Genomic DNA, 14,726 nt, shown 5'->3' with positions numbered 1-14,726 from the left:
TTAAAAAAGAAAAGGCATTCTCCATTAAGACATGATCAGCTGTAACATACATACATACATACAGAGAACATTACAGACAAGTGGACACAATTACTGCGTTTAACAAAGTACAGAGCAAATCAAACCAATAAGAATGCAAAAGTTGTGCAGCCATATGAAAATTGCAGTATCAAAAGTAGAAAACATATCCTCCATTCGTTCCATAGCCGACTAATATGTGAAAGTTTAAATGCGTCAAAATATGAAAAACTACTGTATATGAGATACGTGATGGTTTGAAGACGAATATTTCATTCATTTGTCACACTCAGATGTTTTAGATCGTTGGATAAAAGATTTCCACAAGAAGAAACATTGGAAAAAACCAAAATGGACTGCTTTTAATCTAGAACAATTACAAAAACCAATTCTAAAGCTTTGGGTCTCAGGATAACAGTAACTTAAATTGACTTTTTGTCTGACGAGCAGCAATTGTTCCTACCTTTGATGCATGGTTCAAAATTGGGGGAATTCTCCCAAAAAGAACAAAACCATAATTCAAAAAGTAACTAAACACCAACTTTGACATTTAAGTCAAAGTATTTAAATTTCACGAATTTTCTTGTAACAAGTTCTGATGAACTACGGTCAGGCCTGCGGAACGTCTACGTGAAATGACTCGGTTCTACCAAGTAAAATAAATGAAATTGTGCAAAGTAAAATCGTAATCTACATTGAATTGCCTTTGAAATGATATATCACATGACTATGTTCCGATAAATTGGGGTACCAAGGTCTCCGAGAGGCTCTTAACATCCACTCATAGGATATCCATGTCAAATTACAGCCCGATTCAACGAGCATTAATGGAGTAGTAGTAATTTGAAAAATGGGGCCCCTTGGCATCCCCATGACACATACGGAATAATGCGCTCCATTCATATATTGGCATGTGTCAATGATTCGGTACTACCAACTGTCGCAATATTTGACTCACAAATAAATGAAGAATCAACTTTAATGGAAATTGCCTAAATAAGGGGGGTGGGCCGCTAAGGGAATTGTGCGAGGCATAATCGTAATCTCTGTTGAATTACCTATGAAACGATATATCACATGACTATGTTCCCATGAATTTGGAAATTACCAAAAATGGGGGGTGGGCCCCAGACAAAAAAAAAGGGCTTCGAGCCTCTCATCATATTCATTCACAGAGTATTCATACCTAACGGCATTCCGATTTAACAAGACCTAACGTAGGAGTAGTTATGTCAAAAATCTTGGCGCCTCCGTGACAATGGGGAATGGGCCCCATTTACTGTATACAGTATACTGGTATGTGCCAATGATTTGGCACCGCCAACAGTCGTAATATTTGACTCGCAAATAAATGAGAAATCAACTTTTTTTTTTCCTTTGGGGCCACCCTGGGCCCCATATCAAAGATCGGGCTCCGAGCGTCGATCCGCACACATCCATAGATTATAGTTAGCAATTAGAGTAGCAATTTTAACTAGTGTACACAACAACAACAAAGTGAGTGGAGGTTTGAGTCCCGTAGCCCGGCCTAAAAATGTATGAGTAACGCCCTCTATGGGTTGAAACCCACCTGTTAAAAAAATGAAATTTTTCTATTAGCTAAGAATGGAGGCCAATGTAATTTAGTGGCACTGTTTGCCCCGCCCCTCCGATAAAAACTAGCACTTGCCGACTCTATAATCTGTGGCGAGTTGGTGGGATTGAGAGAGATAGAGAGCTATTGTGAATATTGAGTAGCTAGTTAGCATAGCATATTGTTCTTTGGATATAGACTGTGGCTGTGTTGTAAATGTCGTACTAGCGTACTACTCATACTAAGTTTGACGTCAAATGAGTATGTAGTGCGTTCACATTAGATAGTATGAAAAGATTGAGTATGTGAGAAATACCCAAATTAATACTATATTTGGGCATTTCTTAAGCCATACTCAACCGCCCCATGATGCATTGTGAGCGGAATGTAAAATGATCCTGGGTCCGGCTTCAAGCTAATAATCAAACATTCTTTTTTCAAAATAAAAGCATCTTTTCTTGTCTTCCATTAGTTTAATGCTTTTGTAAATAGGGCTCTTGTTTTGAAGTTAACTCGAAGTTTAGTCAGTTGTACGATGGCGATTCTCCGAACATCTCTGAAATGTCGGCATGACGTGTTATTCAAATGACCACATGTTGATATTCTACTTGGTCACTTTCTCACTTAAAATACTTTCAGAACTTATAAAGATGAAGCATAGATGCATGTTCGCCAAAACCTTTGGACTTAATTCCTTTTTTTTTTAAATCGCATTTGCAGATTAGTCTGTTTCAACAACTGGTATTTACATAAGCTTGATGATCTAAAACATTTAAGTGTGACAAACCCCCCGAAGAAATAAGAAATTGGTTAAATATTGGTTCATAGCACAAGTCCGCGACGTATAGCGAATTATTATTATGCTCAGTGTATTTATGATTTTGGAGCAGGTTGTTGCTTCCTCACAGTATTTGTTTTGTTGGCATTAAGAATTCACGTTGAATAAAGCAATATCCGACTGATTCGTTTCTGTTTGCAAAACAGCTTTAAAAATGTGCTCCAAGACTAATGATTTAAAATAGAGTAAAATACCGAACGTAGAGTGAAATACCGAACGTAGAGTAAAATACCGAACGTAGAGTAAAGTACCGAACGTAGAGTGAAATACCGAACGTAGAGTAAAATACCGAACGTAGAGTAAAATACCGAACGTAGAGTAAAGTACCGAACGTAGAGTAAAGTACCGAACGTAGAGTGAAATTCCGAACGTAGAGTGAAATACCGAACGTAGAGTGAAATACCGAACGTAGAGTGAAATAATGAATGCACACATGATAGGGATGTAACGATTAATCGTAAGGCAGTTAAAAATCGATTCATAGGTATCACGGTTGATATCGATTTTCTGACAATTGAATCGCAGTACTTTTTTTAACCAGCAGAGGAAGTGTTGGCGGTGGGCGGAGTCTGCTAATACTTTCTTTCTGGCTGCCTTCTACTCTTAAATATGTTAATAAATGATTAATTACCCCTTTAGCACAGAAAGAATATCTGTAATATTACTTGAATATCTGTAAAAGTCACGTTTTTCTATTATTCTGTCTGCTAGCATAGCATCTCTTCTTCACTGCAAGAATATCTGCATGCCGACCGACCACTGGGTTACCAGCGCCCTCTGCTGGTCCAAACAAATATCTGACGTAAATATAGTACAATGACTGTTTTTTTTTTTAAAGTCCAATTGTTAAGGCACAAAATACATTTTCAGTTGCACTTTTAAAAAGAAAAAGAACTATTATGCAGTTTTGCATTGTTTACTATAGAACCAGAATTTAAATTAATAGGCTTCATTTTCATTTGTATTATTCCTTTATTTATTTAATTCAAGATTTATTTTTAGTTAAATTGCATTGTCTTGAATAGTTTATCAAGGAATTCTTTTGACAATGAAAAATAAAAGGAAAATAATACAGTATTTTCTAGTTTTTTCCCAAAAAAAAAATTTGTCTACAGTCCCATTTTGTAAATAAAAAAATCGTGAGAGAATCGTATCGTGAACCCAGTATCGTGAATCGAATCGTATCGGGAGTTGAGTGAATCGTTACATCCCTAACACATGACGTTCGGGATGTTTCCGAAAAGTTGTTTTTTCTTCAGAAGAATGATGATTTCCTTGGGTCTTGAAAGCTCCAGATAAACCAACATCCAATTGATGTACAGATATTATCTACAACACCTCCTCTTTGAATTGCACAATAGTCCTTCCCATGGTAAAAAGCATCCCTTCATTAAAAAACATTTCACAAATTGTCATTAATTTACTCTCCAGTCACTCTCCCTCATTAAAATCAGTTTAGGAAAAAAACCCCCAAAGTAAACAACTAATGAAAAAGTTGCTAGTTGCTACCATGTATTAAAAGTGTCTGGCACAGTGCACCCTGTGGCAATAAATACAGAATATAAATACTTTACATGTACCTGAGCTCAGACTCGTAGCACCGTTTAGAGGCAGAGCACCAAAGGGACCAGGCAGATCTGCTGATTCAAAACCCAAAGAGGCTGTCCTTTTTTTTTCCTTAAGGTTTTCATAGTGCAAAAAATTTCATATGTCTCACCACGACAATGTCCCTTCAGACCAAAGTCTCAGTTGCTGTATTTAGCGTTGGCAATAATGCAAGGCTTTGGTAGTGTTGGAGGATGATTGGGACTCGATCTGGAAGAGAGAAATGGGATATTTATGACTGAGCAACACAGTTTTGGTGCTGATACTGAGGTAGGGCTGGGCGATATATCGCGATTCAAGATATAAAAAAGTACAAAGATGTTTCTGAATTGTTTATTTTGTATCAAAATACTTGTTTTAAGATTCGCTGCTTTCACTACTTCTCAGAATAGCAAGAAAAGCACAGTTGAACCTTTTCTCAAACCAGTGTTCCTCAAATGGGGGTACATGTACCCCTTGGGATACGCGATGGCGCTACAGTGGATACTTGAGAAAGAGAGAGTTGGTCCCACCCCAGGCTTGAAATGACCAGAAATGATAAAAACTATAGAATTAAATCTATTCAGGAGCCACCACATCAAGGTTTTTCAACCTTGGGTTTGGCTGAAATTTCTGAAAAATTCCAACAGATTTTTGAAAATTTGAAGCTGTTCTTTTTTATTATTATTAAAACAACACAATCTTAAACAACTGTATTTTCATACTTTCACTTTGTGAAATATAAATCTAGTTCAATTAAAATAAATCTGAGCTCAAACATGATCAAAAACTAATACTAAGAGAAAAGGGGGACTTGAGCCAAAAAAAAAGTTTGAGAAAAACTGTTCCAAACAAGCCACACTACAAAAAAAAAGCTAAAAGAGGCCCAAATTTAACCCACAATTGTCTTTGTGGTCACACTTCATTTGAATGTAAATTATCACGATTTATATCGTATATCGTCATTTTCAGAAAAAATATTGAGATATGAGTTTTGGTCCATATCGCCCAGCCCTATACTGAGGTATAGATGTTGAGGCCCAGCCCTATACTGAGGTATAGATGTTAAGGCCCAGCCCTATACTGAGGTATAGATGTTGAGGCCCAGCCCTATACTGAGGTATAGATGTAAAGGCCCAGCCCTATACTGAGGTATAAATGTTGAGGTCACCTGGTGATGTGTTTGAAAGGGCGAACAGGTCTGGGCACACCAGATACTGGCACAGGATCACAAACAGCCGGTCTGTGGCCCTGCGTGGCAGATGGACTCCGCACTAGACGGGAACTTCTGGGATCAGCAGGGAGAGGTTTCTGTGGAGGAGTGGGCTTCTCAAGCTCCTGTTAGAAAAAAAAGAACAAGAACAAGCATGGTTAGATTAGTGAGTGTTTCCACTAGGTGGCGGTCAGGGACTGACTTCTGCACTGACATGAACCATCATGTGTTTTTAATCTCCTCTAGAAACGAAGGTCAATGCAAAGGCTACTTCCTATTCGTCATTTGGTCTCGTTCACCTCATCTCATTCTTCAGGGCTGAAGGGAAAGTTCCAGAAACAACAGAAAGCGGCTGGAACCTAATTCAGTCATGGAAATAAGGCTGCATAGAATGGCACATATTTAATACAGCGAATATATACGTCTGGAAAATTAGAAAACCACATGTTAGCAAAAACAATAACAGTCACATGGCTCTCAGACTAGACAACCTAGGATATCAAATGAATGTAAATTATATCTGGACAACTTCAGTCTTCACATTTAACCCATCCCTGAGGAGCAAGAGTGCTTTTGACCTACAGATAACTGATGGATTCAAGCTATCAACTTTTTACCCGCAAGTCTGCTTCTCATACCTTTGGGCCACTCCTGTCTATGTGTGTGCATGTGTGTAAAATATGTTTAAAAGCAATGATTTGGTTTAAAATACCACCATAACCCCAGAGGTAAAAGATAAGAATGAGCTGCTAAAATATATGCCTTTAGCTGTTAGCAATATTTATCAACAGCAATTAATTTTCTCTCAAAATTCACGTTAGAAGTTATCTTCAAAATCTCTTTAGCTCGAGGTGGAGAACCAGCACTGAACACGGTTGGTAAAAGCTAATATGCTAATTGCCATGTTTGAGGATAACATTATCGCAAATATTTTTGCTAGCTGGATTATTGTCAAAGGAACCTGCTAATGATTAGCTACAAAGGCTACTTTTGCTACAATGACTCATCAAGTATGCAAACAGAACATATCATAGTTTTAGGCCAGTGGTAAATAGCCTTTAACTCTGCAATAATTATTAGCTACAAGGGCTACTTCTGCTACAATGACTCATCAAGTACTCAAACGGAACATATCATAGTTACAGTGGCCAAATGTCTTTGTCTTTGGTGCATTTATTAAAAACATTACACTTGTTAGAGTTTATTAGATTATTTTAAGAAGAAGAAAGAAGAAATATTGTAAGATAAATAACCTAACTCTCCACTAATGATTAGCTACTTATTTACAAAGGCTACAATGACTCATCAATTATGCACCAGTGACTAAATGTAGGAACTTGCTAAATGTCTTTGTCTTTTGTGTCTTTATTAAAATCATTACACTTTTAGATTATTTTAAGAAGAAGAAAGAGGAAATATTGTAAGATAAATAACCTAACTCTCCACTAATGATTAGCTACTTAGCTACAAAGGCTACAACGACTCGTCAATTATGCACCAGTGACTAAATGTAGGAACTTGCTCAATGTCTTTGTCTTTTGTGTCTTTATTAAAATCATTACACTTTTAGATTATTTTAAGAAGTAGAAAGAGGAAATAGTGTAAGGTAAATAACCTTTAACTCTACATTAGTACAGTGCTTTACACAGCAGTCATGGAGCTTGACCAAACAGCAGTTACTGAGGTGTGCTAGCAACAACGATCACTCTGACATTAAACACAACAAAATTAGCAGTTCCACTTTTCTGAAGCCAAACACTGCCAAGAGCTGTTGCATGTCGCCTGCTGCAAAGAACCAACATTCTAAGTGGAATTGAGACAAATAACAAACCTGGCGTCCTTTATAGTGTGCTAGACTTTTATACATTTTCTCCATCGTGATATGTTGCCTCGCATTATCCCAACAATGTTATCATTTACACTGCATCGTTGTCTTTATTACATTATTAGTCATTTGGTGTTTACGCGTCAGCCCTTTGTGACCCTGGAAGAACATTTGTTGACCAATAAATGGTTGTTGCAACTATATTAAAACATTTTATCACTAAGATGAGATATATAATCAATACTATCAACAATAACCATTTGTCCAGTCCAGGGAGTCTTACTCAGAGCAACCTGGACAGGGCGAGGACAGGAACAGAAAAGCCAACACAACCAATTCTACATCTACGTTTCTATACTATTGATAAATGAAACTAATGAGCAACCAATGCAACAATTTAATCATTGTAAAGTTGTACTTTCATTGTAGCGTAGGACAGTTCTTGGGTATGTGCTGGGAAAATGACCAGGAAGTATGCAAATATAGTAATTTCTAAAGCCATTGTTTAATAAAACAAACTAAGGAAAGTGGAAATTGTTTGACTATTTTGCAAAAAAAAAAAAAAACCCGCTTAAAACATAAAAAAAATAAATAAAAAATCTATGGAGATACATTTGTGTCTTTATTATTCAATAAAAAAAAAAAAAATTCAATCAAAAAACCCTTTTAATTCAAAAACAAGTTTACTTCAATCAAAAACGAATATTTTCAATCAAAAAAAAAAGTGTTCAAATGCAAAAAAAAAAAATTGAGACCCAACTAATTGCATTTGAACACTTGTTTCTTTGAAAATGTTATTGTTGTTTTTTCATTAAAGTAATTAGTAGTAGTAGTATTTGGGCCATATTATGGGAAGTACATATGTGTTTATATTATTCAATCAAAAAATAATAAAAATCATCTTGTTGTCTAATTTAAATGTTTCCCTTTTTTTGTTACCAATTTCATGATTTGGATGATATTTTACTTAAAGGCACACGGTGTAACTTTTGGCCACTAGGGGCGCTAGACCTGTAACTTTCACGTCAAGCACCCCTAGTGGCCACAAGCACTGCAGCACTGTCGCAAAAATCAGCAAACAAATCCTGTCAGTCGGGTCAGCCTCCCTTGTCTTTTGATTGTGTACGCAGACCGTAGTTGACCTGTAACTTCAGAATAAGGATTGGCTCTAAGGGTTGGGTCGCTCGGTCTGGGCTCGCGCTGAGGCTGGAGGAGCAGACGCCAACGCCCTCCTCTCCCTGCCGCCAAAGACCCAGCGCTCAGCCCTCCTCGCCGCGTCAGTGGTGCTCCCCCCCTACTCCCTGGCCTCGCCGCCATCATCTTCCCCCTTCGCCTGGGGTCTGAATGGCGGCTGGAGTCGGGGCGGACAGGGGACCTGGTGTACGCGGGGCGGTGTCCGGCGCAAGGCGGCTCTTTTTAGCCTCCTCAGAAGCAGTTTTAAACTTTTTGCTTGCCTCGGCCATGACCAGGAGTCGAACAAGCGGAAAAATTGTAGCAACAGCTTTAGCCCAATGAGTTTATCCGAGCCTGTGGTCACGTGACTGCCGTAAAGTGATACGTTTCCCAGGCATTCTCCAGGTCACATGACCTGGCCAAAGACGGTCTGTCTCTCCAAACTTACTGTACATGGCTAGGATTTGAAAAGGGAAGCCCCGCTTGGAGCATTGATACTGTCAAGCGGTGTATATTGGCCTGAGGAATCATTTAAAATAACTCATATGGGTCAACTCTTGAGGTCAAAAAGTCCGTGGTGTGCCTTTAAATTAGCTATTTTTTTTAACAAAGAAGCATGAAAACCATTGCCATGTAAACACCAACCTGAAAGCCAAATCTTTAGGGTAATACATGTGGAGTAAAGTAACATGAGTGAATGAAAGGTTTCCCACTGAGGGGGCAGGACAGTGACTCACCATAACCATTCTGCAGGAGTTGTGATGTGGGGCGCTGCGGAACGACGTGCCTCGGGGTGCGACGGGGATGTGAGGCGCGGGGGCTCGGTGAGGCGGAGGCACTGGTGGTCGGGGGCCAGGGGAGAGGGACAGGGTGACGGTCACGGGGAGCGGGTGGCTGAGGTGAACTGGAGGGCACTGGGGCAGTCTGCGTAGGCTGGTGGTGTGCAGGTGGGCTGGTGGGGGGGCCGGCTCTGAACCCCAGTGAGGAGGCTGCAGAAAGACTACAGTCAGGTCTAGAAATCTTTAGAAACATAATCAGCTCAGATATGTCAATCAAAACCCTTGTGATTGTTGTTGACTAAAAATGGTTTTCATCTACTACATTTTATTAAGTTACAATAGATTAGGTTGTGTTGTAAATATCAAACTAACATCATAATTAGTGTGTAGTGCATTCAACTGTAATTGTGATTAAACTTTAGTAATTGAGAACCTATTTGTAATTGACTTTCAGAGAATCAAAAAAATTATTGTAATTGGAAAAAAAATGCTGGTCACTGTAATCGTAATTGAATTGTAATTGAACATGGGTAATTGAAAACGTAATTGCAACAATGTGTCACCCTTGCCATGCCAACGTCTCCTCAGACACAGCTTTACTTATCCTTCAGCCACGCAAACTCAATCCCGTGTCACTCTCCATTACAGCCGTGTAATGAAGGAGCTAATGCATGTGGCCATGCGTGCACGTATGCTATTACAGGATAAATGCATTTCCCTGTCTTGCAATTATTAGCAGAAGGACGACTTTAGGTGTCAAGCACGCAGCAGCAGCAGCGTTGCTATTCCTCATGTGCTAAACGTGCAAATAAATCAATTCATCTCCTAACTGGCAACTGTTAATGGCAAGAAATGTATTAGAGCATTGAGAAGTTACTGCACATGCCACAGTCTCCATTATCACCACCTCCTCTACATGTCCACATAAGCGGGGATGATTTAATTGGATTTGAACAAGGAGCTGCCATTGGTACAAAAACAACATGTCAATCCTGCAGAAATGATTCGCTGAACGTCTGCAGCAGAACGTTACGGTGCCCATCATCTGTTGCTGCTTGATTCCAATATTCTATCCTCTATATCAGAGGTTCTCAACCTTAGGGTCAGGACCCCAAAGATGCCTTCAAGAAACTAAGAATATTCTCTGTACAATTTCAGCCCATTTTTGCATATTTTCATTATTGACCCTTTTTCAGCAACTACACCAAAGTTGCCATATTTTGACTAATTTTAATCACTTTTTCTTGCCATATTTTCTGCTTCTTTTGATGCATTTTTGCTACATTACTCCAATTTCTGCTACTTCTACGTTACATTTCAATGCATTTTCGGCACTTTTCCTATACCTAAGTGACCCAATATCACTTTTAACTGTGTATTTTTTGCCAATTTAACCACATTCACATTTTGTGATGCCCATTATTTGCCAGTTTAAACAAAATTTCCCAAAATCTTAAAATTCCATTACCCAGAATTTGCAAATTTGAACCAATTTCTGTTGTTTTTTAAAATCCCATTTCATGGTGTTCATTGTGTATTTTCTTGTTTGTCTGTTCTTTTTATTATTCAGTATATTTTTCCCTTAATTATTTGTTTTGTTTTGTTTTTGTTGTCATTTTTGTGTGCTGGTATTATTTAAATCATTCTAGCTCTGTGTGTGTGTTTTTGTTGTCGTTTGGTTGTTTCTTATGTCGTTTTGCATGTTTCTCTGTTATTTTTGTGTATTTTGTACTGATCTTGTGCATTTTTGTGTGTCTTTGTTGTCATTTTGTGTATTTTGTTGTCTGTTTTTTTATTATTCTGTATATTTTTCCCCTATTTTGTGTGTTTTTGTTGTCGTTTTGTGAATTGTTGGTAATATTCAGTCTGATTATAATTTTTTAACTAAAAATAAACACTATGAAACTACACATTTGAAATGCTTTCATTTGTTAATTTTCCTCTCTCTCAAGTACCCCCTTTAGTGCCAATGCGCACCCCCATTTGAGAAACGCTGTTCTATAAGATGTGTTTTTAATGAGCCTGTCCACTGTAGATAGGTGTGAGTGTGAGATCTAATAGTGACCTTGAAGATGGTGGCGGCGTGTGGCACAGGGGGGGCCGGTCTGGATGGAGACGACGTGCTCACAGTGGGAGGCTGGGACGGAGCGGATGATCCTCCGACTGCTGCGCTCACTGATCTGAAACGTGAGATTAATCACAAATCTCAGCTTTAACACTTCATTACATCAATGTCAATCAGCGACAGAAATAATATGCTTTACACGATGGAATCTAAATCCATCGCACGGTAACTGTTTTCCACCTGTGACCAATTGTTTTTCCACCAACAAAAAAAAGCATCTGTCACTCATTTATGTATAATGTGTATAAACCCGTCGGAATGAAACGGAAACAAATGAGTTCATTATCGCAGTCGGTTTGCACACCTGAGCTTTTCAATCGGGTTCTTTTTACTGGTGAAAAGAACTCCCAGCACCGTTTTCTTCTTAATGCAGACGATCAAAGCCACTCCCATCACAGTGATCAGTACTACGAGGATGCCCACGGTGAGATTCTTCCCATCTGACCACAAAGAAATAACGTTATTTTGTACAATTATGAAACGCTAATATTTCATCTTTAACACTGTGCTTCTCGGCTTAGAAATGCATCACTGTCACGACTCAATACAGCAGGGTTGGGGTCGATTCTAATTGCAATTGCGTAATTGATCATTAACTATAATTCATCACTGTAACCTGACAGCTTTGATTGTTGTACATGTCTGTATTAAATTTGTACATTTGTATTATCACTATTATTTATGTCATTTTATAGTTTTCTACCGTGAAGTGAGCACATTATTTTATTAACAGTCTTTTACTTAATTATGTATGTTTTTCTTTCTTTCCGAGTAAAGTGTTTTTTATTCTTTTTATTTGTTTCTTTCTCAGCTCAGATAATTGACTTTGTAATTGTAATTGGCATGGAAATTCTAGAAAAAGTGTCTGTGCCAAGGGATAAAAATGGAAACATTTGGATTTGCCATCACAAGACCCTAAAAACGAGTTCAAATATCAGTGAAAATCTGGTAAAGCATTAAAATATATATATAGTAAGGCATAAAAATGTAAAAATATTTGGCTTTTTTTTTTTTACTGTTGAGACCATTTTAATATTTGGGGAAAAAAACCCTAGGGGTATACTGACAGAAAACAGGCTCAGACTCCCACACTAAGAACATTAATACCAATATTTTCATTGATTAGGAAGCCTAACAAGGAAACCAACAGATAAGAAATACATTTGAAGATAAATAATGTTTTTGTTTGTGCATTTTACTTCTGATTTAAGTTATGGGTCAAAACTGACTCTTACCATAAGAGATGCTAACAAAAAGCTAACACAAGAGGAACATTACGTTTTATGGAGTTATTTATTTTAGGCTCAGTAATTGAGATTAATTGAATTCGGACTTTAGCCATTGAGAATGTAATGTAATTGACTTTCGTGGGGGACGTAATCATAATTGAGTTGTAATTGAACATGGATAATTGACGATGTAATGGCACCTTCTTTGATTTTCTAGTAGAATTTTCATGTTCAAACGTCCAAGAATTGAAATACGAGAGCTTTGATGACATCTAAAGTCATTGTCAGTGACATACCTGCTAGTCTGATGGGTCCACTGTCAACGCTGCCTCCGAAACCAGTCTTGTCGCAGAAAGGAGGAGCCCAGTGAGCCTCGCAGTGGCAATTTTTGTTATTGTTGCACACCTACGAGACAATAAAAATGCTAATTCAGAAGGCAGGGTATAAAGCTGAACATGATTCAGAGGAAGCTCCATTTTCCCCACAACAAACAATGATCTTTTCTAACATAACCATAAATTAATAGAGGAAAAAAGGAAAACTTGTTCTGTGATAAACACATTTACAGTATATATTAATCTGAATAACATTCACTGTTATCCAGGAAGTTTATTATTATTATTATTTTTTACGCCATAGTATATAGTCATGTTAAAGATGTAAATCCTTGGTGGTGAAATGGGGTTTTAAAAAAGGAGAAATTGGTTTAAAGTTGCAAATTAGAGTGGCCCAAAACGGACAGAAAAGGTGGTGAAAAGGGTTCAAAGTGTCAATATTGGAACAATTTGTAGGAACATTTAGTTTAAACTGGCAAATAAAGGGCATAACAAATCGTGAATGTGGTTAGGTAGGCAAAAAAAGCATAAAATATGGCGAAAAAAGGTTAAAAATGACAATAATGGGTCAACATATGCAACATTAGGTGGAAAAGTGGTGGAAAGGGTTTAAAAGTGTCGAAAATGTGTTGAAAGTGGCAGAAAAGGCATTGAATTTTGATGGAGAAGTGGTAGAAATGCATTAAAATTAGCAAAAATGTGATGAAAATAGGTTAAAATATGGCAAGTTTGGTGTGGTTGCAGAAAAACGATAAATAAGCAAAAATTGGCTTGAATTGTTAAAAAAAGAAGCCCTGTTTTAGATAGGGACAAATGTGATTTTTTTTTCTCTGCATTTATTCTTTAAAATTGAATGTGAAATGGTTGTAAAAGGCAGCGTAGACTGTGTGTGATATACTGTAAGTGGTGAATCCTCACATGTCTCTGTGTGGTCCTGTTTCAGGATGAAATATGTGGTCGTGAGTTATTAAATTCAATGGATGGTCCCAGAATATATATTGCTGTGACTCTCTTTTTGTTCCCTTATCATTTATAAAGAAAGAAACACTTGTAACTGTCTTTTAAAATTAACACTCTGGTTTGTTTAATGGCCATAGTTGTTTGTCTAGCACCAGTTAAGGCAGCTCTATAAAAACCCAAGGAATGGTTTACGTAATGAAATAAAAGGATGTTAGTCCTCGCAGGGACAGGGCACCCCCCCACCCCCCCACACGTTCAGATTAGATCAAGATGTTGCCTTGGAACGAGGCCGCCGCCTGTTCCACATTATCCAGAGAGGGAATCCTCCCAGACTTTATCATCTCTGCACGACAGGAAGACCAGAGAGATAATAAAATAAATAAATAATAAAAAAAATGTGTTCCAGAAAGAAACCGTGATTTCTTTGTGTCTGCTGACTCGGTACTTACACATAATCCATTGAAAATCAATCAATCCACTAATAATCTTTAGGAAAAACCCCAAACATTGACTTTACAGGACTGTTGGACCAACATATGACACTTTATTTACTGTCTTTGTGATCAGCCACACACACATTCTGACTTTTTATTAAGTTTGAGACATGTTTTCATTTTTTAAAACAAAAAAAGCAGATTTGCTGCACTCAAGGTTACAGCTACAGAAAAATACCAACCTATTCAATAGGTGTGTTTCTGAAACAAATAACATGCAACGAAGCACACACACAAATCCTGTGGAAATCCAACAACCCAATTACCTTCAATGTATGTATAACGTATCAAGTTACCCACAAACCTGGCCGTATATACTGTGTGGTCTCATTCCAGTCTCTCCTCCTATAGCACACTGGTATATGCAGGAAAACAAACTGAATTGTTTCTACAGAATAAAGACAATAAAGAACCAGCTTTAGAGCTGAAGAATCTCAGGTAAAAACTCCAATTTCCAATACATTTGCACTACTTTTCTACTAGGTTTTGACTGGACTTGATCATTCATTGTAACCATTGCTGGGATTCTTTATTTATCTAGTAAGGAGTGCCACAGATTACAACACAAGTTTGTGTTTAA

At 37.7% G+C, this 14,726-nt stretch overlaps 1 protein-coding gene across 1 annotated transcript in view; it reads right to left on the bottom strand.

Moving 5' to 3' along the window:
* Positions 1 to 3,544: 3,544 nt before the first annotated feature.
* adam12a (ADAM metallopeptidase domain 12a) overlaps positions 3,545 to 14,726 on the bottom strand; it is a 130,044-nt gene continuing 118,862 nt past the window's right edge. The window contains exons 18-23 of the mRNA XM_028476005.1: positions 12,654 to 12,762; positions 11,433 to 11,568; positions 11,069 to 11,183; positions 8,962 to 9,213; positions 5,185 to 5,351; positions 3,545 to 4,244 (exon numbers count right to left, since the gene is read on the bottom strand). Coding sequence (XP_028331806.1) covers positions 4,175 to 4,244; positions 5,185 to 5,351; positions 8,962 to 9,213; positions 11,069 to 11,183; positions 11,433 to 11,568; positions 12,654 to 12,762 — 849 coding nt within the window. The 3' untranslated portion in view covers positions 3,545 to 4,174. The remainder of the gene's footprint in view (positions 4,245 to 5,184; positions 5,352 to 8,961; positions 9,214 to 11,068; positions 11,184 to 11,432; positions 11,569 to 12,653; positions 12,763 to 14,726) is intronic.

The sequence above is a fragment of the Gouania willdenowi genome, chromosome 19 (assembly GCF_900634775.1).
Source record: "Gouania willdenowi chromosome 19, fGouWil2.1, whole genome shotgun sequence".
NCBI classification, from domain to species: domain Eukaryota; kingdom Metazoa; phylum Chordata; class Actinopteri; order Blenniiformes; family Gobiesocidae; genus Gouania; species Gouania willdenowi.
The sequence above is the reverse complement of the archived record's forward strand: the minus strand, read 5'-3'. Positions and strand labels throughout refer to the sequence as shown.